At 36.8% G+C, this 23,025-nt stretch overlaps 2 protein-coding genes across 4 annotated transcripts in view; both read left to right on the top strand.

Annotated features, from left to right (window-relative positions):
• The first annotated feature begins 2,305 nt into the window (after window positions 1-2,305).
• Window positions 2,306-4,580, top strand: LOC144192851 (alpha-1-antitrypsin homolog). The gene is made up of 5 exons (XM_077711708.1): window positions 2,306-2,457; window positions 2,870-3,542; window positions 3,609-3,879; window positions 3,963-4,110; window positions 4,331-4,580. Exons 2-5 carry the CDS (start codon window positions 2,879-2,881, stop codon window positions 4,520-4,522), a joined length of 1,275 nt encoding a protein of 424 aa, XP_077567834.1. The 5' UTR covers window positions 2,306-2,457; window positions 2,870-2,878; the 3' UTR covers window positions 4,523-4,580.
• A 2,006-nt stretch (window positions 4,581-6,586) lies between these two features.
• LOC144208819 (uncharacterized) overlaps window positions 6,587-23,025 on the top strand; it is a 43,568-nt gene continuing 27,129 nt past the window's right edge. For 2 of the 3 annotated variants that reach the window (XM_077734846.1, XM_077734853.1), the window contains exons 1-6: window positions 6,587-6,648; window positions 6,726-6,857; window positions 15,186-15,291; window positions 15,409-15,567; window positions 15,710-15,807; window positions 20,981-21,069. In XM_077734846.1, the coding sequence (XP_077590972.1) occupies window positions 6,735-6,857; window positions 15,186-15,291; window positions 15,409-15,521 (342 nt within the window). In that variant the 5' untranslated portion in view covers window positions 6,587-6,648; window positions 6,726-6,734 and the 3' untranslated portion in view covers window positions 15,522-15,567; window positions 15,710-15,807; window positions 20,981-21,069. The remainder of the gene's footprint in view (window positions 6,649-6,725; window positions 6,858-15,185; window positions 15,292-15,408; window positions 15,568-15,709; window positions 15,808-20,980; window positions 21,070-23,025) is intronic. The other variant, XM_077734859.1, reaches the window with a different exon arrangement.

Genomic DNA, 23,025 nt, shown 5'->3' on the forward strand with positions numbered 1-23,025 from the left:
AAGCCAAGCTGCAGCCCCCAGAGGATTCACAGGGCTGCATAAGTCTGTTTGCCTCCAAAGTCCTGTTAAGTTTTAATGTGGCTTGTGCTTTTTCTGTTTCTTGCTGGGGTACTCTTCCTGGAATAAACTGTTTTTCTGGGAGTGTTAATATAAAAGCCAGGAAGATGCTCAAGAGAGACAATTATTTAAAAGTTTGTTTAGATAACATGCATTTTTTTTTACTATATATGATAAAGGAGTGAAGCAATTCTTTTTAAAATACTATATTCTGCTAATACAACATGCACAAAGGTAACAAATGAGACTTTTTTTCATGTTAGTGCATGAAAGAGCTTTGTCTGGGTTTAAATCAAATTGAATCCCCACAATATTGTTTCCCAGTGATACTACACAGTCTGTTTTTTTAACAACAAATTAATTTAAGGAGCTGTATGAGAGTTCAAATTTGCACACATTAAAAGCAATCAGTAGTGATTAAGGTATGGAGACTAGAGATAAATAGTTCATTATACTTTAGCACTGTATGCGAGGAATGTGCAGTGCTTCTCTTGCAATTGAGTCCATCTGAATGTGGAGTTCAAATCCCCCAGAGAGTTCAGGCAGTACAGTATATCGATCCTACCCATGGAACACCCTCCGGCGTGTTCCTCCGAGCTCCACTTGCATTTTGCTCTTTCATAGGATGATGAATGACGCCAAGTAGATTTTAAGTCAGCAATAATGACTGCTTTTGCCGTCAGTGCGCACAGGCAACTAGGCAGTATAGAGTGAATTCATTAACAGCCTGATTGCTGTTTTCATGAAGAGGCTGAACTCAATTCCCAAGGTTTTAACATCCAAGTGTTTACAAAGTCTCCTTGGGTATGGGGCTCTGTTTTTGACCTCTCCTTGTGATGGTGAGAACTGTCGAGGGTTGGAAAGGTCGCATTAATTTGGTGAGAGTCCAAGTTCCATTCGACCATTTTTGAATTTTATACAATAAAATCCCAAGACAAGAAAACGTTATCATCAGCTCATATTGACTGAACAGTAAACAAAAACAGATTAATCGTTACACGTTGACCCTATTTGGGAATGGTTTGGCTGACAGTGGGATGTCTAAAGTTGAGAGTCCATTCAGAATCAAATTACAGAATTTAATTTGTATATTTAGGAAGAATATAATTTCAAGTGAGAAGCACTATGAGTTGTTTAAAGCACATCTGTCTCGTGAGTATTCCTGTGAGAAAATGCAAATTGTTCTGCAAATGAAGATCAAATTAAGAATCTTTTCACTTGCTATCACTCTACATACAGCAGTTGGGTGATTTCCAGTTTGGACCACCAGTTAGGGAGGGGGTCGACTTTAACCCTGTCCACACATAGCAGGGTATTTCGCAAAAACAATAACCTTTATCCACATGCAAATGCACATTTTGGGCATTTGGGTTTTTTAAAAAAAATAATTCCACCAAAGGGAAACTTTACTGCCTTCAACAAAATATTTCATCAAATATGCAACCTGTATTCACATCCCGAAACTGCACTTAGACCTTGTCGGCATGCAGTAGGGCCTTTTCAAAAATGAGTATTTTGCCCCTTCAGTCAATAATTAAAACCAAATTTCCACACCATCTCCTTTGTGGGAAAAATATCATTCACACCCAACTGCATAAGTGCGGTTTTATGCATATTTTACCAGTGTGCCAGACCCTGTTACATTATTCAACCTGATGTGTGACATCCCATAGTTTACTGGTTAGGATTTTGCATCAAAGTGACGTGAGTGAACAGGCACTATACAATTTCGTCTTACGCTGCTGAGGGTATGATGACTAATAGGCTTTTTGTCAAGTCAATGATGACGACAATGCCTGTGTCTGATCTTCATTTTCATTGGCCATTGGTGTGGACTAGGTATGATGGTTGGAAGCACTTGGGCGTCGGCATCACATGCAGTGACTGACTGGCGGGGGAATTTGATCTTAGACCAGCTAAGAGGCCCACTTTTGGTGGCAAGTCGACTGGGTGACCAATAGCGGTGTGGAATAAAGTGACAGGAATTGTTTTTGTGTGTTGCATAGGTGTCAAATAAATTGCACAAAGGGCCAAGTGGGTGCAGGATTTCATACCAACCAGTGAAGGCAACACCTATTCTTCTTTGTGGAATCGTTTTGACACCTGTGGTATATTGTATGTATAATTTGGCACATTCTAAACAAGGAAGCGTCAAAATTCAGACAGCTTTTAAGAAAAACAGTAGGGCTAAGGGGACAAAGACACAAAAATACCATTGGATTTTTAGCCCTTTGCTGTACATGTGATTGTGTTGCATAAGATAGGACCATCCAGAGACCTACCTTATCTCTTAATTTGAACTGAGGAAGGTCTGGTTAATCTTTAACAAACCTGACTGTCAAGAGGTCTATAAAATGGAAAAAATCCTGATCATCTGTCCCCACTAAAGAAGACTTAACGGTAAGATCACGAGGAGCGATTCATTGAACGTGTCAAGACATTTTAAATATGTTAAAGGTTTCTCAGTTAAAAATGTTATATTTTAAAATACTAAACCACTAAGGAATCACTTTTTTGAGGAGAATTTGTGACTTTTGTCCCATACTTCTATAAAGCAGTTAAATGTACCTCACAGCTATTTATTCTCGCGACTCTGGATGAAATGTGGTCCACAGGGAAACCTTCTGGTTATAATTGGTCTATTCAATTTTTCAATATGATTTTTTTTGCCAGTACCGTGACATTTGACAATGTGGAAAGCTGCCTCATCAATACAAATGGACTGAGGTTCATTTGTACTGTTAAGAGGCTAAAAGAATACCATCTGCTGAACTTTGGATCTAACTTGTCTTTTCTAAATTATTCTCTTCAGGTTGTAAAGATGCACAGTTTCTTTGCAAGCTGTATTCTTGCACCACTGCTTGTGGCTTCCTGCTTAGCAGCCCCCCATTCAGGCCATGGTCATGACCACGACCACCACCACCACCACCACCATGACCACCTCCACCATGACCACCACCACCATTTAGATGACATGAAATGCCATGACCTGTCACCTCCAAATGCAGACTTTGGCTTTAACCTTTATAAATCCCTAAGAGCCAAAGCAGGTGCTGCAGAAAATATCTTCTTCTCCCCACTGGGCATTGCCACCGCCCTGTCCCTGTTGTCCACAGGGGCACGACATGAGACTCATAGCCAGCTGTTTTCCACCTTGGGCTACAGTGGCCAGGATCAGACTAAGATCAACGAAGCATACGCACATCTTTTTCATATGTTTGGACACGGCCAGGAGCTCAGGCAAATTGATGTGGCTAATGCAGTTGCTTTAGACAACAATTTCATGCCTAGTGACACGTTCATGAAAACTGCCAAGGAATTCTACTCTGCTGAGGTTCTCAAGGTCGATTTTTCCAAAACTAAAGAAGCTGTAGATACAATCAACTCATACATAGCCGGTAAAACCCATAACATGATTAAAGACCATGTGGAGGACTTGAATGAAGCCATGGCTATGATGCTGATCAACACAGTCTACTTCAAAGGTAGGAGACCGGAATGAAGAATTTGTGTCACAAAGCTTCTAACTAAATTTTTATATCTGATTACAGGAGAATGGGTTAGACACTTCAACAAATCATTAACAAAGAAGGCTGACTTTCATGTGGACGAGACCACCAAAGTAGAAGTAGACATGATGACAAGGATGGGTCGTTATGAGGTGTATTTCGACAGTGACAATGGCACCTCTGTTTTAATGCTACCTTACAAAGGAAATACCTCCATTATGATTGTTCTGCCTGATGAGGGAAAGATGAAAGATGTGGAAGAAAAAATCAACAAAGAGTACATTAAGCATTGGCATGACTCTCTCTACATGCAGTAAGAATGAAAATTGATAACCTAAACTACAATGACTCATTCATGGTATGAATGCAATGATGCAACTTGTCGTTTTTTAACAGATCCGTTGACGTGTTCCTGCCCAAATTTTCCATTTCAACCAAAGCAAGACTTGACAGCACACTGAAAGAAATGGGAATAACCGCCGCTTTCGGAGACAGTGCAGATTTCTCGGGAATTACAGATGACGTCAAGGTTAAGCTGTCTAAGGTAAATTTAACCAACCACAGTTGTTTCAAGGTTAAGGACTACATGGTGAATCACATTTGGGTTGTAAGATTCTACGGGTAGGGTCAACTGAAGCAGTGGCTAACTATATTCTTAGTGATGGCACTGTCAAGGTCAGGACTGTTCAATATCATTCCGTGGTCCTAGAGGTTTTTTTTTTTTTACGATTTTGTTGGTCTCTAACCACCGGCTTGTTCCACAGGCATCTCACCAGGCACTTCTGAGTATTGATGAAACAGGAACCGAAGTAGCAACTGTCACTACCCTTGAGATGATGCCAATGAGTATGCCTATGTTAATGAAAATGGATAGACCCTTTTTGGTCTTCATTGTAGAGGACTCTACACGCAGCATTCTTTTTATGGGGAAGATCAGTAATCCCACAGCCATGTAAATAAAATCCTGTTCAGTATTATAACTTTCAACATTGAAATAAAGATAAAACTATTTAATGTGTGATTAATTTAGAAATTAATCGATTCATACCCCACTTCAAATTTCCTTTTACCCTCAATATTACTTTCGATCCTGAGTTTGAACACATCATTTTAGGACATTTCACTGAGAAAAACCCATTTGTTATAAGTGGTGAGACCTAGTAATTATGCAAAGAATTGTTATTCGGTACATTCTGGCTTCTATAATATTCCCTTTCTCCTCAAAATGAAATAAGCTGAGGCTTTCTTGTGCAAGGAAAATACACCTCTTCACGCTTTGGATTTACTTTATTTTTTATCGACGTAATAAATTATTTTAAAAGTGATATCTCCAGTAAAGACTCTAACATGTTAGAACCAACAAGTACAGCTATGCAGCTGTTGATGTAAGGACCTATAATAACGTTTCAGTATTTATAAGTCATGTGCCATTTTACTCGGCGTGTAGTGGACTGCAAGCTAATGCACTTGTAATATTGAAACAGACTTAATGGAAAAAGGCAGTCGAAACGGTCACGCAAATAAACAAATTTGACAGAAAACTATGGGTTGAGGAGACCTGTGGTCTGAAGCTAGTGAAAAAAATATAATTTCCATGTGCTGCATTAATTATTATTCCTGGATTCATACTAGAACAGAATATCATTCCAGGTAGAATTCGCAAAGTAGAACACTAAACTTGGAACAAACAAAAGGGTAGAGAGAACAGAATAGCTGCAAACCCAAAATAGTTACACACCCAACACAAATAAGCAGCGAGTGGAAATGTGGAAGAGAGCAAAGCAAAGTGTCCTTTTCTGTTATGAGCTAGAGAGGTTTCTTTATTAACAGAGTGACATCATCAAATCAAAAAACCCTTTCTTTGAGTAGGTCTTGTGTTTCCCCATTTCTTTTCTATTTTTGTCAGGGTCTCCAGTCCCTTTTGTTAGCTTGACTTCCTCGTTTTGTTTGCAACCAAATAAAGGTTGTGGCGTTTTTTGACCTAACTCCTTGCTGTCTCTGTATTTTTATGTTACCTTCTCCTAATGAGCCAAAGATGCCATAAAGAGAGTGGAAAACTCCCTAGACAAGCATAAAGGCTGAATGGAAGGTGTGAATGTAGCAGAATCGATTGATGTTACACATGTGAACATAAGCTTTTGTTACTGAGATGCAAATCGAACGATGTTGTGTTTTCGACAATAAAACACAGAATCTTAAGTTTAAAGAATGACTGAGAAGATACCCATAAATAACCCATAAATAAAAATAAATAGCAGACATAAATTGAGTTGGTTGCAACATATTTTTGGAATGCCTCACATGTTTCTCCACTTAATAGCCAAATTGTAGTCCCTCAAAGACTCACAGAGCTACATGAATCTTGGCTTCCAAAGTAGTGCTCAGTTTTGAAGTAACATTTATTTTTCTTATTCTTTCTGGGACAAACAGAGGGAGATGTTTTTTTTTTTTTTTAGGACAAGGCTGGTACCCTAGAGAGGCAATTAGTTAATAACTTAAAAATATATCAATTTTCACTCCTAATTGAACTGTACTAACATTTCTTTGTATATGTATGTGACTGTGTCTCTGTGTATGTGTGTGTACAGATGCATGATGCTCTGGAGAGGGAATAAAAACACCTTGCATTCTCTGTCAGATGGCTGCATAATGGGACATGGCTGTTGCTGTGAAGACAGTTGGAAGTGAGATCCTTTTGGGCTGATATTGAAGTATAAGAAAATCTCAACATTGCATATTGCACTCGATTCAGGAGATAGTGGTCATCTATAATGCCAATTGATTACCATTGTTTTGATTAGTAGGGCACTTGCAGTTCTCCCGACCTGTCTAGCCACAATTAGTCTCGAACTTGATTTTGCATTCTCAACCACGCCAACCTTCTTTAAAGTCTAATTTATGTTATGTTAATGTCAAACATTTGCTTGTTGTTTATGAAGTCACAACTGAGCGAAACCATGGCCTAAAATGTTGTACCTTTACCATTCCAGCAGGCAGGCAATGGTGTATGAATATGACATAATTTTAAGAATGACATTTAAATGCTGTCATTTGGGAGGACGAGCATGACTGCAATACATAAGTGAGTATGGGAAAATGTATGCAGTAGGCCAAGTGGCTCATTATTGAATTCCCCCTATGCCATCACTGTGCTTACAGACCTATGGTATGAGACCATCTCCTGGATTTCAGATGAACCTCACTTCGAAAGGTGTGGTTGTTCACACAACTAACTTCAGGCAAAAGGCAGACTACACTCTGGAATGGTCACCGGTCACCCTCATCCATCAGGTTATTATTCTGTTCTTCTTATTTGGTCACATCACGGGCATATTTGATTTTCAAGGCCATCCAATCTGACTTTGAAGCAATTTACATCTTGTACATCCTGGACTGGTCTTCAGCCAATCACGTCACATGTATATAAACATAAATTAAACACATTTCAGTATCCAATCTTTAGTCTGAGGGCGTATATGTGGTATACAGGAATAAGATACACCTGGGTGCTGAGAATTAGATAAGGAAGACATGCGATTTAGGGTTTATCAAAGAAATTGTCATAGATAAAGTTACATAGTACAACAACCAAATTCCAGGATGAAAGTAATCTGAAGGTCTGACAGAAACCAAACGATTTGCTAATCACAAATCTACTATGCTGCATCCAGTGTGTTTGCATTGGCTAATTTCATTTAAAATTATGCACTTTAATTTTTCCCAGCTTATGCAACTGCGTTCACTACACAAATTATATGAATACGGCTTTGTGTAGTATCATCAAAAGACATTTATGAAACGTAACACAATCTACTGCCTTTTGCTTTGCAGAGGCACTGAGCGAACATGCTTTGTAGGGATTCCGACATTTCATGATTCTTTTGTCATTTACGCGCTTCTTTTCCTGCCAAATCCGCTTGCACCTACCTGAGGAGCATGCTGAAATGATATTGACACTCTAATGGGCCCTGCTGGGTTGCTTGGCATGTTTCATGTGGTGAAGCTCTCAGAGGAAAGGCTGGTTAAACACGGCTTGTAAAAATATCAATATGCTTCAACAGATGTGCATATTGGATGTGCACATGGTCCAACAGCATCTGAAACCCATTTCCCTACACATCTTTATCACTTATGAAATGGTGCTGCTGCAACATATTTTGACTAATTCAATTCAACATGATAAACTGACAAACTATTTTTTTTCTTCTATTTACTAGTTAAATAATATGATTTGTATAGAAAATACATTCATCTGGATTAAGATTGTTATTTTGGCCATTTTACATACTTACACAAAGCCTATTATTGATGACACATTGATATTCAGCCACTGGAGTAAAATGACGAATCGAGAACAGTCTGATGACTAACAAAGCTGATCTATCATAAAAAATACAAATGTCAGACTGCAAATGAGTTAATCAGTCTTTCATCATGACATTTATTTCCATCAGTCAATTGAACTTGTCAAGGTCTCCAAAGGTCTATTGTGTTTATATTGCATCCTGTTGACTCTTATTAAAACTTTGACAAATGTTTTGGACACCTAATGTGTGGATCAAATTACACTCTAAAATGCCAATATATTACTTCTTTCTTTTATTCTCAATTACATTTTAATTGCTACAAGCAACACTCTGTTTAATATCTCTTTATCAAATTCAACAGGGATAGAATGGCCCAAAGGAAATTACAATTGGTAGTAACATCTCATCTTTGTCCGGCCCATTTTTCTTCAGCAAGACCACTTTCATGTCAGAAAGAAGAATTATGCAATTAGAACTAACTGTGCTCTTGTTTTAGTCTGATTCTTGTTTAAGATTCAACCCCCCCTTTCATTGACATCATTTCTCTTCCATAATCAGCATTTAACATAACTGCAAGATCCAGAGAGAAAGCGTAATCTGCTTATAAATGAGTGTACAATAACACCAATTGGTCTCAGTGATCCAGCTAAAGATGTATAAATTAGTTTTAAGGAGCCGGCGAGTATAGCAAATTGCATCTTTTTGCTTTTGTAGTTTTATTCTCAAACTGAATTCCATAATTTTTCTTTGATCAGTCTTCATTTGCTCTTCATTTTCCTGTGTGAGTTGAAAAGATACAAATGAGTAATGTATAAACAATATGGTAATGAGATACGGGAAAAACTAGTACTATGAGCCACAAAGATTTCCTCTGGGCGAACTCATGCTGCGGGGCACTGAGCCATTGAATACTAAGATGGTTTTACCCTCGACTCCAGTAAAGAGGCTTTTATTCTTTACATTATGGAAATAAACAAAACATTATTCCCCTCTCATTATAATTACAATAAGAAAGAGAATAAGTGGTAGGACATTTATGATCTCACTGAAGGGTTGATGGAAAAAATATGAATATAAAAACATATTAAAACAAACGTGCTACAGCTTAATACTTGCCCCTTAATATTATTTTGTTTGTTCTTTTGTAGTATTTTCTTCCTATTTATATATTGTAGATTTTCAAAACAAAGTAAATCTCTTTAAAATTATTCATTCATAATTTATTTTATTTTTTAAATTTTAAATACATTGACATTTTTTGGGAGATTTAAGGTAGGTTTATAGGTAATGGACATTTTTTTCATTCCTCTGAGAAATGGGCTACTTAATTTGGAGAAAAAAAAACTGAAGTACTAGCAAAGAGGTCGCTGCAGGATTTTTAAGGACATTAAATATACAGTTTCATATCAAGACAGGAGAGCGTAAATAAGAACATGATGCGACTGATCCGGTGTAAATTGATCTGTGTGGTAGACAAGCTTGAAATAGTATAAGATGATGATGATGATTGTTTGCAGATGGGTCTTTGCTCCCACACAAGAATTTTTAAACCTATGGAAGGGGATCGAGAAGTTTGTTTCGCTGTTGAATGGTGCTAATCTGCAGTTTTTTTTATCACCAATCTACTAGATATTTAATTTCATTATATTATATCTTCTTAATTTGCGATAAAACAAATCATGCAGTTAGTTACATGTCTCCTCTATCAGTAAACACAGTTAATCCGTTGAACATAAAGTGAGACTTCAGTTTGACACTATTCCACTTTGCCACAAAGTATTACTCGGATCAAAGTATTTTTTTCCAGTTTAGTTAGACTAACAAATCTGGTACAGCTGTATCCACCCACACTTTTCTCATCTCACCCATATAAGCGTCACAAATTCACCCTCATGTAAGACCTGCCGCAGCACAAAGATGCATTCGTTAGGCTTTCAAGTGTTCTCCGTCTTCTGAAGATCTTCTCAGATCTCTCCCCTCTAGTTTTTATTCCATCTTCAAGAAGATCAAATATGTGGCATGCACGAAAATGAAGACATGATGTGACAAATTGTAACGTATGCATGTATAATGGATATCTCAGCAAGGTCGAGAGGATGTTGTCATATAATGGCAATTATTTATTGCAGTCTGTTGCTGTGCCGAATATGAACTGATTGTTTGTTGCTTGGTTGTTAGCCAAGATCTACAGAATTGTCCTTAATTCGCAAAATATTCAAAAACATTCATAAAAACAGGAAAATCCCTGCTGAAACTCGTAAATGGAAGTGCCTCTTGCTACTAGGACTAAAAAAAAGTTATAGTAGGGGTGACCCTAATTCACAATTTTTCGGTTATTGTGGCAATGTCTGGGCTACATTAAGCACGATATTTGAGGGATTACTGTATGTCAAGATGCTGGCATATTGACTAAGAACTGTAGGTAGATTGGGAGCTAATAAGTAGATAATTAATATCAACAATAATAGTAGCGTTTTCCACAGGCTAATGGCTTCAAATCTAACCTCGACAGACTGCCACAATAGCCAATTTTCGCAGCAGTCTGGAGTGATTTATTCACTGCATAGACAGGGCCATTTTGACAGTCATGTGTTCTTACACTAGGCTTCACTGATTTAGTTCAGCTATAGCACATATATACCATTATACCCAATGACTCATAATAAAAAGTCAAAAGGGATGGACGAATACGTCTCTGCTCCATCTCTGCAGTGAATATAAAGGACGTGGGGACACGTGACAATGTAAACACTTGCTGTGACATCACACTCTGGCCTCAATACTCTTGTAGCTCAATGATGCATGCACTCGTTTGATGGGGATTGTGTAAAAACTACTGGACAGATTGGAAAAAATGTTGCCAAGGTTTCAGGTGATTACAGAGAGTAAATGTGTGGACTTCACTTCAAAGCCATAATTTTACTGCTTTGTTGCACTGAGATTAAAGAATAAAGACCATAAATAAGTAATGCTTACCTTCTCCCGTTTTTAACCTATTTTTTAACACTTAGGCCTACTTTATACTTCATACATATTAGATTAGATAACTTTATTCATCTCGTTTATGGGAAATTTCACTGTCGGAGTAGCAAGAGGGTAAAAATACAAACACAGGAAAAGATATTCATCGTATATTGTAGATACTTAGTCTTAAAAAAAACATATCATTTGGCATTGTTATCATTTACAAAATTTTATCGTTGTGGGTCCTAAATTAGAGTTGGATATGACAATTTTCCCCTTATTAAATACCACAATCCACCCACAATGTTATGATTACCGACACTATAGTAACACATTTTTCTTACTTGGAAACTTTCTTTCAATGTTTTTATCACGTTTAACTGCAGCACTGTTGTTACCTCCTTGGAAGTAACTCTTAAAAATCTTATCTGCATTAAGATAAGGTTACAATTTAGAGCTGCAGTGTGTATGTAATCTCCTTTTAAGTAAAAAAAAATGGTTAATGCTGCTGTAAGGGTTATTGATTTTCTTGCATATTATCCTCTTCAGTGCTCATGAAGCTACACACGGAAATAAGTCGATAGGAGGAAAACCGCACTATGCTCCAAGGTCTTTTAGATGAGCTCAGCGATCAGAGTATGACAGCTGGATGTCAGATGTCAATGCATTGTAACGCTCAACTGAGGCGCTTGTGTTTGGGTGGATAAAAGGTTAACCTTAAGTCCCGATCCTGAGGACCACAGACTTCGTGATGGATTTCCTTGACTAAGTGACATCTTACCGTCTCATGAATTGAACTCACAGTAAAGAGAAGAGTAGAAACTGCATTTGGCTTGCTAGCTCAGCTTCCTTTCTTGCATGAGTTCCCATCGCTGCTATAATAGTGATGGATGAAGAAAGAGTCCAATTTAGTCAAACTCACAACAGCACTGCGAAATGGCACAGCACTGCAGTCCGTTGATCACATTGAGTGTTTGAGATTAGATGGGGTACGGTAAGCAAATGGTAGAGAACATAAAGGTAAATGGCTTGAAAACCCTTTGTGTTTGTATTCAGTATACAGTCATATACACTGTGTTCACAAAAGTACAAGTCAAGCGATAGTCACCACTTTTGCATTCAAAGCATCATGACTCCTGCACTGTCTCACTAAAGTCCAAGTTTGTCTAAGCCTAATATTTCATTTTTAAATTATGTTTCACACATGAAATGTAAGACTGTTACTTGTGGTTAGATATTACCATTCGGTATATTGCAATGATAATAGGTAAAACGTAGGTTTTTCTACTATACTATATACTACTATATATATAGTAGAAAAACCTACACCAGTAGGTGACACTGTGGTGTTACAAGAACATTTCTTGAGCAAAAACTCTTTGTCATTGTTCCTTTAGTGGTTCACTCAATTTGAGTTTATAATTTGGCCCAAATCTGAAGCACAGCCGCTCCTCCGTTTATTGGTCTACTTTAAAACATCAAAGTCAAATGCTCTGAATTGCTGGAAGGTCATGGAAATGTTCCGATCATCTGTCCTCATCTATGTGCTGCCGGCTTTACCACAAGCCCATCCAGAGAAGCATATGCCAAAGGAGAAATACACAAGAAAAAAAAGAGAACAAACATTATTGAAGTCAGATTACACACTATACCAGATGCTAAAAGATGCAGCCATTTGTGCAAAAAGGGGACATTTAATTACAGTTTAAAGGACCTAATCAGTGTTTGAACTATAATTCAGTAGCTTCTTCAAAAATGCAAAACCATGCCCCAGATTGAGCTGCATGGTTCAGATTCATGTAGGAGTGAAACATGCTTCCATGAAAGCTAACAGATGACAGGGACGCACTGAGTACAAAATCAACTACTAGTTCTTGTTTGCAGCACCACTAAAACCCACCTAGTACGCAGCCCACAAGTGGCATCGATCCAAAATGCTGAGTGCTTGCGTCTAATCTTGTTAAAAGTGCATCAAAGTCATAAAAAGACGTTGCGGAAGGAAGGCTGACATATGGAAGCTACTCCTGCATTCCATTTTTAAATTTTTTTACATGATTATTCCTGGTGAAGGGCAGCCGGCGGTTGAGTGTTAGCGCATTGGCTTCACAGTTCCTGGGTCGGTTATTTGATCCCAAGGTAGTTCTCAGGGCTAGGCTTGTGTAAATGAAGGAATATTCCTAGTGAAACATAAAGGACACTGAAATGTGGCAGCGTTTACATTTGTGTTTCATATCATATAGTATATCACTGCTTATATTTCCTGAAATCAAATGACTTGTACGTCAACACCTCAATATTCATCTATTTTCCGTACTTTTTATCCTAACAAGGGTCACTGGGGTTATTGGTGCCTATCCCAGCCGACTACCGGCACCAGGTGGGGGACTGTGAGGCAGACGCACCGATGTCAATCAAAATGTCTGGTGTTCGTGAATGTATGCAACATCAACAGAGACATTTATCACTGTATTTGATGTCTACCTATATGAGAACACTGAAGTGATTGGCATTTATTGGCTCATTACAACTGGCTTATTCCAGAGTAATCCATCATAATGGCTGGATGGTGTCTGAGGAGGTCACCTCAGAAATTGATATCTGTACATTAGCCCTCAATCTTCTGGAATCTTCTTAAATTTGCATTTCTATCTTTATTATACTTCGATGCCACAAGGGATATATATAAACGGAGTTCACCATAGATAAACTGAATTCTCTCACATGACTTTGGAGAGTAAATTGAACCTATGAAAACTCAAGTGGTTGTCAGTTCTCCAAAAATTAAGGAATTGTTTGGATGCATGGTTAGATATACGTCTCCTATCTTGGGCCTGTTTCCATAACTCACACCGACAGTCCAAAGTACATCACTCACCAAGCGCTCCGACCTTTCATGTCTAGGAATCCTATGCAAAACACACAAACATTGCAAGTGAATAATGACAGCTGTTGCCTTGAGGATTGTTTTTTCTTGAATGCCTTCTTTGATGCTCTGACCCCAAAGTCAGAGAATGTCAGTGCTGTTGACAAATGGGATCAGACGTATATTATGACAGAAAAAGCTCTATGCAGCAGGATTGATAATCTCATTACTTATGAGTTTTTGTATCAAAACCAATCAGCATAGAGACATGGAGCTGCATTAAACTACATCACCTAAACAAGAACAGTACTATTCAGCTTGGTTTGTTGCTACATGGGCTGACTTTTATTTTGTTACAATATTCAGCTCTAATGTGAATGTCGTTCTGAATAAATCACATCTAAAGTGCAGCAAAATGCTGCTGGCCTGGTTTTATACACACATAGCTCTACAACTCACTGTCTGATAAAGCCCAGGAGTGTTTACAAAGCCATGTAAATGATCTGCAATGGTGCTAAAAACAAAATAGCATTTGATAAAACAGCACATTAGTGCACACAGATATATAAATGCAATAAAGTAAACAACATAATACATTGTAACCTCAAATTCACAAAAACGATAGTTATATTTATTTATAAAGTATAACGGTTACCTGAAGGAATTTTTAGTTTTGAGAAAATCAGAAAATTTGTCTCATTATGCAAAAACATTTTCATTAGGGATTAGCAATAGGTACACATTGCATGAGTTAACTGGAATTCAGTTATTTCTTACAGCAAAAGTTCATTTATGATATGAGCACATTCATGTTATGCTCTTGGTCTAATATGAGTGTCCACTGTACTGTAAATAGTATTTTTTTAACATGTCTCTCAAGACAAAAAGATTTCAGTCTAAATTCTGCCTAATCTTCATTTTATTGCTGACAGATGTTTTGCAATTTTCCTTGTATTATACTAAAGTTTTATAATCTTAGATTTATGAGACACTGCTGCCCATGTTCATTATTTGTTGTGATATATGACATATTTTCCCAAAGAGAGTGGGGCATTAAATGAGTACGAATTCTTTTCTTGCAATAAGTCGTCAGTTCAAATGAGGTTTAAAGTACTGCATCATGTTCCTTAGTTGTCTAACAAGTTTTCCTAACAGGGCTAAGAGTAAGTAGACAATTATTGCATTGACTACAGTATAGTTTTCCTTGCCACATCTATAATGATAAAACACAAACTCTGACATTTATTTAGATTAACTTAGCAGTAAAACATTCTTCTTATATTAAAAATATACAGCACTAAAAACGAAGATTTGTGTTTGGTTGTTTGAACCATAATTTTTACCCATAAATCTTGTATTGTGTCTCTCTTAAAATGGTGAAATAGCCCCGTTAAAGTTGACCAAGTCTTCTCTACATAAAGCAAACTTAATTTTTTGTTGGAAATTTGATATTGGTGTTAACCTTGTTTTTTTTCTTTTACCCAGCAACATGTGCAGGAAAACTTGAACCTATGGAGGGAAATTATGTTCAGCGAAGAGTCCAGATTTTGTCAAGGTAGTTTGCTGGTGGAGCTGAAATGTGGAGTAGATGGTGAGAACACATTGCTGAGATGATTGCACTGATAGAAAAATATATTTTGGGAGAGCCAGGGCATATTGCGTCTTGCCATGTCTGCCTTACTGGAAAAATTGAGGTTTGTCATTATAGGAGGCAATCTCAATGGAGAAACATATCAAGATGGATTTCTGCAGCCAATGGCAACAGCCTGGGACTCATTCAAGACAAAATGCTCATCCTCTCAGAACTGGGTTTATCAGTGACTACCTCCACATTTTGGGTCCGATTTTGTCCTTGATAGTCATACTGGTAAGTAGATGAAGTAGGATTTATTTACTTATTTTTTAAAAGATTTTGACTGTGTTGTTTGTTTGTTAAATGTAAAGTTTCTTCAAAACCTCAAAAATCAATTCATTTAAAATACCTGCCACATCTCTTTTCTATTTCTCAGATGTCTTCACTTCCCTCAAATGAGAAATAAGGTGGAAACATGATGTGTTGCTGTTCACTTTCAACTACTATATGCTTTAGAAGGAGAAAAAGTCTTAGGTATGTAATTTGTGGACTGTCCCTTACATAGAGTGCATAAGAACTTTCCGTCTTGCAAAGTCTTGTAGGCTGCAGAAAACTGTATTTTTGGACTATAAATTGACTTTAAAAAATTTACTAGAGGAAAAGTAGAAATTCTAAAGCAAATTATTTAGTAAATGATTAAAGAGATGTCATATTGAGACGGTGAGGAACAATTTGCACTTAAAATACTATAGGCCGACAATCGCACCAACATAATGTGATGCCCAATAAGCATTGTCGTGAAAAATTTAGAGATTTTTTCTCCTATTTTTGGGGAGAAACTTCTATAAAATGAGGAAAAATTAAAACACTAAATACTTTTTGGATACACATTCAGCTGTGGAGAAGGCACATACTCTGCTCTGCTGCTCATCCCACAAGTGCATGCTTATTAATAATCTGGCAGCATTTAAAAGGAAAATAAACAGACTTTGTAACAGTGATTTATTGCCAAGAAGCATTGTTTCCAACAAAGAAATACATATACAAAAACATATTTTTGCAGTATCTTGCTACAATATGTTATAAAAAAAAAACAACTAAACATTTTAAATAACTCAAATCCTAGACAGCTGGATGCATGATTCAAAATTTAAACTCATATGTCAAGAACTGGTGAACTTCTAGGAGACGTATATGAATATTTTATATATCCGTGTCCTGAAATGTTCTTTTGAACAATAGCCATGTGCTGAAAATTAGATGATCTAGTAATTATTGACTTGAAAAACAAGTTCTCTTATTAATTTTAATTCACCTCTTATCCATCTGCCTAAAGTAGCCAAAGTCCCTCCAACCAAAATGGGATGCCAATGTGGAGGTGGCTCACATCCTCAGTCAGTACTGCCAGGACTACAAAGCCTTCAGAGGCACTGCAAGTTACTTCAGTTCATTTCCCCTAGTGTTGGATCTCACAGGAATCTCTGGCGTTTCTTCCCTCTTTGTCATACCTTACTTTCACTTTGACTTTCACTTCACTTGCACAAAAGCTAGTGTGTGTGTGCCTCAGGCTCACCTGGAATCTTTCCAATAATGCCCCTTATAAACTAGTGAGGGGAGGTTATACCTCAGACATATTTCTACTGGCTATGACTTCTCTCCTGTGACAGCCATGTCGTGTCTAAAATAGTGTTCGAACACACACTTTGCACTTGAAGGAAGTTGGTACAATTTTGTTATTGTGTCCTGAAGAAGTACTTCTTTGAGTAGATGAGTGCAACTTCCGAATCTTGCAGTACATCTACTGTCTTTTTGTGGCAAAATATTGATTTTGAACAGAACTATATATTCTTTCTATGGTCCTTCATTATGGCAGATTTTTAGTCATTGTGAGTGACTCCGGAATTTAAAGCAGATTCTCAGTTGGGTCATTTATAATGTCCACTGCTTACTGTAATGAAAAACCTCTGAAGCAGAATTATAACATGTTTCCAAAAAAGACTTATGAGACAGCCTATCCCACCTCTAGTTTGATGTCATGATCAATTTAATACCCAGAATGCTTATCCTCTATTATCGACCCACTGCTTAATGGCCTTCCATGAATTAGCAACATTTAGTTGAGCTTTTCCCCCTTGAAAATCCTTTAGACACCGTCGATCAGCCACGCTGTTTAATTTATAATTTCCAACTAAATGAGAATTGCAACAACCATTTCTTAAATCAAACCTGGCTCACATTTGCAGTGTGTGCACATCTTGTGTCAAAAAAGGAAGGTTTGACAGTTTAATATGGTCAGAGGTTAACAACTTTTCTTTTATTTAGGTTGTAATTGTAAGTGAAGCTGAGCTGTCTGTATTATACTGTTCACCCCTTTTTACACCGAATATTATGAACAACCTTGATGCACTCACTGCCTCTTGCTACAACCTCTGTGCTATAAAAGAGAGTAGAATTCATGACTGTGGTGCGTTGCCTGATATTGCTGCGGGATGGTAGAGTGGATCGTCCTTGTTAAAAGGCCTCTCTACACTTTATGTGTCTGCTGGCACTGTGAACTGTGGCCTTGGGATTTATAACATCTCATTATGGAGCTATCATAAAATCCATGTTTATAAATGTTAATGCTTGTGATTTATATTTAAATGTCACCTATATGTCGCGGTTGAAAGGTGTACTAATGAGGGGTTGGCAGCATCAAAGAGAGGAGTGGAAAGACTTGATGAATCGTGATGTCAGATGTGAGGAACTTTTTGGGAATGGAAAATGAAATGACTTTAATTTCAGCATCATACTTTTTTTAATGCACTTTTGGTGAATGAGAGTGTGATAAAACTTAGCGGTTCAAGTGTTTAAATTATGGCTCCCACTTGTGCGTATATTCGTTGTCTTTGAACAAGATGTTGCTTGTGTGAATTCGATCAAGAGCATGTGGTTGGTGGTACTCATGAGTGGGAATGGCACAATTTTCCTGGCTGGCTTCTTTCAGTCTGTCACAGGTTAGCTGTGGTTACTAATGTATATTTTAATGTAAAGCATTAAAAGGGACTGCAAACTCATTTTGATGAGTTGCTTCAAAATACATGAAATCTATTTAAATATAAGTGCAAAAAACATGGGCACAAACTGAGAACAAATCCATTTTCAACTTTGGCCGCGAAAAAAATAAATAATAATAATTATAATAAATAATTATTGAAAATTATTGCATTTTTTTCAAAATCCTGGGTTAAATGTTTTGGATGTTTACAAAAGAACATTGGTGTTTAATACACTAAGTTAAAATAAAGTCTTTTTGCGATAAACTGCATATTTAGGTCGTTTACAATCCGTAAAAATGTCAAAAAATCGACATTACATTCCGATAGCCAATGTCCGCCCACTAACCATTAAATGTTCCTCATACCGCTTGTTTTGGATATGCGATTGTGGATTTATAAGATAAAATAATTTGCTCATAAAAGAAAAAAACTATGGATGACCTTTTGAAGGAGCATTTGATGAAACGATATGGGAGACAAACTCCCAATTCCAAAAATGGTGATTAGTGGGTAAATAAAGTTGCATTTCTAAGCACTCCGGGGAGATCCTGTGCCAAGTGAAGCATTGGTAGCATCAATCTCCGTAAAAATCAGTCTTACCAGCGTTTTGTTTTTCTTTGACATGTTGAGTCAATACAAGATAATGATCGCAATTAGTGGTGCGCAATGCGTGTGGTCAATGTGGTTGGGGAAATGCATGAGCCAATCAACCTAATTATAAAATTAGCCGCTTTACGATCACGCGGATTACGCATGCTGGCGTGTGCGTAAACTGCACACACTTTACAACATTTGACCTTGAATGCATGGTGAAATGCTCGTAATATGCATGCAAGAGTGCAGGTGCGTATCTCGCGTGTTTTTCTGCACGAATGCATTTGCAAATTTCTGATGTGGTATGGAGAATGGCTGAGGAAAATTACTGCAAATAATTTTGGTTCAATAATTAATATTTTTTCAGCATAATAAATGAATTAAATCTAATAAATATATTTATATCACTAAACCTCAACCAATAATATGTTTATGGAAATGCATTGCATTAATGTATAATATTATGTCACATTACACATGCAGTTTTCATTGGTTACATGTGAAAATGTAATATAAATGCCGTATATGATTTTTAATAATGCTTTTCAATGTTCAAATTCAATTTGTGTGACGGTAACTCTACAAAATACAATAACACACTTGTAATGCTTTTATTATTGCCACAGGTGTTGTTGTTTTGACAATTTTCAGATTGTTTGATTATACTGGAGTGCAATTACTTGAAAAATATTGCAAACGTGTTCTCTTGTTCTTCTCTTTTTTTAATGATGATCCATTAATTAAAGATAAATCAGTTGTTGTTGTGCTGACACTAAAAAGCCATCAGCATCCTAAAACATACTTTTGCCAAGTAATCGTTTTGTTGAGCAGTCAAAAGCCTTCAAATCCCCTGCCCAGAACAGATAAAATAAGGCCAATCTATATCATGAAAAGCAAACGTACCACCTGCCTGTGTTCGTGCTGTTGTCAAGGTAACCATGACCAAGGGCACACCAATGTGCTTTGTAGAAAGAGAAATAGCACAAAAAACAATTCCCCATCAGCTCGCCAATTAAAGACCAAAACGACAAACAAGCCAAAAATGCCCAAGAAAGACATTACAGTACAGTACAAACTGTATTAAAACCAGAAGATATTGAATCAAGAGGATGTATGTGAAAGAATATTTTAAACATAATTAAAACACTGTAAAGCAGAGGTGGGCAATTATCCCACATAGGGACCACAGTGGGTCATGGTCATTGTTCCAACCAATCCATCACAGACAGGTTAACCAATGGGGTTTCTGTGGAAACAAGAAGCCCCTGACTGCCATCAACTTATTATAGTTTTCAGACAATGGATTGGTGAAAAGGTGTCATATTGTTCAGTTGGCCTAAAAACTTGCTCCCATTGTGGCCCTTTGTGGATTGCTCACTACTGGTGTAAAGTAATCAAAAGAGACTTAGGTGAAGGTATCTGGAAAAAAAAATTGAGTGAAGGTGATTATTTTACTCTCCTGCAAACAATGTTCCCATTGGGAAATAGACCCATGCTATTGCATTGTATTAGGGGTTGAATGTTTTTTTTGGAGACAACAATATTGGGATTAAAATCTAAATAATGTCTACCTATTAATAATTTTTTTGACAGTCAACTAATTATAAAGATTGTTTTTTTTTCCTCCCATACAGTACCAAGGTCTACTAACTTTTTTTCCGCTATTGACTGCTGTCATCTAAATATATATTTCAATAGGAGGACAAAGAAGTGAATTATACTAAGGATTAAAAATGTTATAGAATTTGCTGTTATGCTAATTGCAGTTGTTTTAGTTGTGATATTCCTGCACAATTCAATAAAATGCAGTCTTATCATGTGTTCTATTGCATTGTGCGATGTATAACAGCATATCATATAGGAAACTCCAGAATTTTGCTAATTTATGTTTTTCCACAACTACATTAAACAATGCAGTTGTTTTCTCTGCATGTACTAAAAACTATGTAAAATGATTTTAAGTTTGAGCTGCCAACCTCGTTCTGAACTGCCACTCTTTTTTTTTTTAAGATTTGCAAGATATGCTGTTTTAAAACCAGAATATTTTTCTCTTTTTCTCTCTCTGTGTTTCACAGCCTTATGTGTCGCCTTGTTGACTGAACATTTTGCTGAGTGGTCAAGTTTTAAAGTTACTGAAGTCACATTGTGAGCTGTTAAAGAGAAGGTAAGGGACTCGCTCCTAAAAATACTTTCCTTTTGTGTTACCTTAGAGAATTATACTTCACCAAGACAGTTAAAATTTGTGTTTGTGTTTCTGTTCAGTGTTGAGCAGGAATTTTACAACATGACAGAAATTTAGACTTCATTGTTTCCTTCGCATAATTGTAAGAAAATATATCCAAAAGTCAAATACCGCTAGATTTTAAACTGGCTTGAGCTTTTTCTGTACATAGTAAATAATGTAGATTCTTCACCAAGGAAAATGATGTTATGGGTGATGTTATTTCATAATTTATCTGACTGGGTTTAGGTTGTCGCATGAGTTTACTGTCAAAATGAGAGCCTATAAATGTAAAATAGGAATTTTACAATACTTTTAATTATTTGGTGCTTAAAAAAACACTTGAAACATTGGTTTGTACTATTTGAAATGTATAGGAAAGAAATTATTTTCAGACTGCCAGAGCTGCAATGATTTCTTTTCACTTTTAAAAACAAATGGTTAAAGGTTGGGAACATCAGACATGTCACATTTTCCGACATGCAATATCAGGAAAAAGCATCACATCCTCAACTGAAAAGCTTTAAGCCGAGATGTACGCTGGAGAACAACTATGATTGATTTGATCGCCCACATAGTTACGCTTGAGTCATGCACTCAAGTGGCTGTTAGTGGAATCGGGGTCAGCAAGATGAGCAAGAAGATGAGTAATATAGAGCTCCCTGGGATGTAATTTTAAAGGGAATACTTGGCATATTGATTTTTTACTTGGCTCCAGTCTGTACTCTTACATTACGAGAAGGGATACAATGTCCCTTTAGATTTCCGTTGATGTCTTTATCGTATACGAACATTTATTTTCTAAATCTTGAGTGTCCTGGAGGAACTTATTAGTGCATGATCAACAAGATGAGGAGAATTTACCCTGACCCCTTTTACATTGTTGCTGTATTCTATAGGGCTCTGGCATTTCAAGACTTTTATGTATACAATAATGTAATTATAATTGACATTAGTTTTGCCTGGTAGGTGGAAAATAAATGGCAGGTTGGTAATACCCATTCAACATGCTCTGCGTAATGATAAAGCAGGGTCATTTCAAACTGCTAAAGACAGAACAAACACATTAATCACCAGGTTCATCATCAGCCCAGCTAGATTTTTCCCATTTATAGCAGAAACAATAATGATGTTTTGGTCATTATGATTGCTAGAATTCATCATTAGTTTTATTTTTGGGGGTACACAAGAGGCAAACTTCATAATAATAATATATTTTAAAATAAAAGAGAGGAGATTAAAGGATAGGCCAGGCCCAAGAGTAAATACGTGATTCATATGAATACCAATCATATACCCTATTAGTGAGGTTGCCAGGTCCCCCACTGGCAGTATTGCTGGTGTACTCCCTCACCTGAAATAGCTTGAGATGATTACTTGTGGAATAGGAGCTTGCTTGTATAATAGTTTGGAGTAAAACAAAAAACAACGGTAAGGAAAAGGGCAAGTCTGATAATTCGTGTCGATCACTTATTTTCTTTGCAAAGGCCATTCTTAAGGAGTGAGCTTCTACTGCTTGCTTTCGGGAGAAGCAAAACATATTCTGTTTACGAAATTGAAAACACCCACATCATTAGGAAACAATGTCAACTTTGCATCAAAAGTAATATTATTTACTAAATAACATTACTGAGTGAATCCTGTCATAAGTGTTTATTCATGTTCATGACATGTTATGATTTTAGAGGATCTTATGAACCAAAACTCAAATTCTAAAGTAATGTTGAAAACTCACCTACCTTATAATTTGTCTTGGGAACATTCTACAATAATTTCCCTCAAATTAACTTTGCATGGGAGCATGGTTCAGAGTATAATCTGGAAAACCATCATTATTGTGGCTAGTGCCAAAAATCACTCTTGCACTTCAATGGTTTTTAAATATGATGATAGTCTTTA

This window comes from Stigmatopora nigra, chromosome 2 (genome assembly GCF_051989575.1).
Source record: "Stigmatopora nigra isolate UIUO_SnigA chromosome 2, RoL_Snig_1.1, whole genome shotgun sequence".
Lineage (NCBI taxonomy): Eukaryota > Metazoa > Chordata > Actinopteri > Syngnathiformes > Syngnathidae > Stigmatopora > Stigmatopora nigra.

What these genes read in the sequence shown, in the direction of transcription:
- LOC144192851 (XM_077711708.1), top strand. Translation starts at nt 2,879, where the DNA reads ATGCACAGTTTCTTTGCAAGCTGTATTCTTGCACCACTGCTTGTGGCT. An exon ending in CATGACTCTCTCTACATGCA is followed by an intron (nt 3,880 to 3,962) that starts GTAAGAATGAAA and finishes GTTTTTTAACAG; the next exon opens with ATCCGTTGACGTGTTCCTGC. An exon ending in TCAAGGTTAAGCTGTCTAAG is followed by an intron (nt 4,111 to 4,330) that starts GTAAATTTAACC and finishes CTTGTTCCACAG; the next exon opens with GCATCTCACCAGGCACTTCT.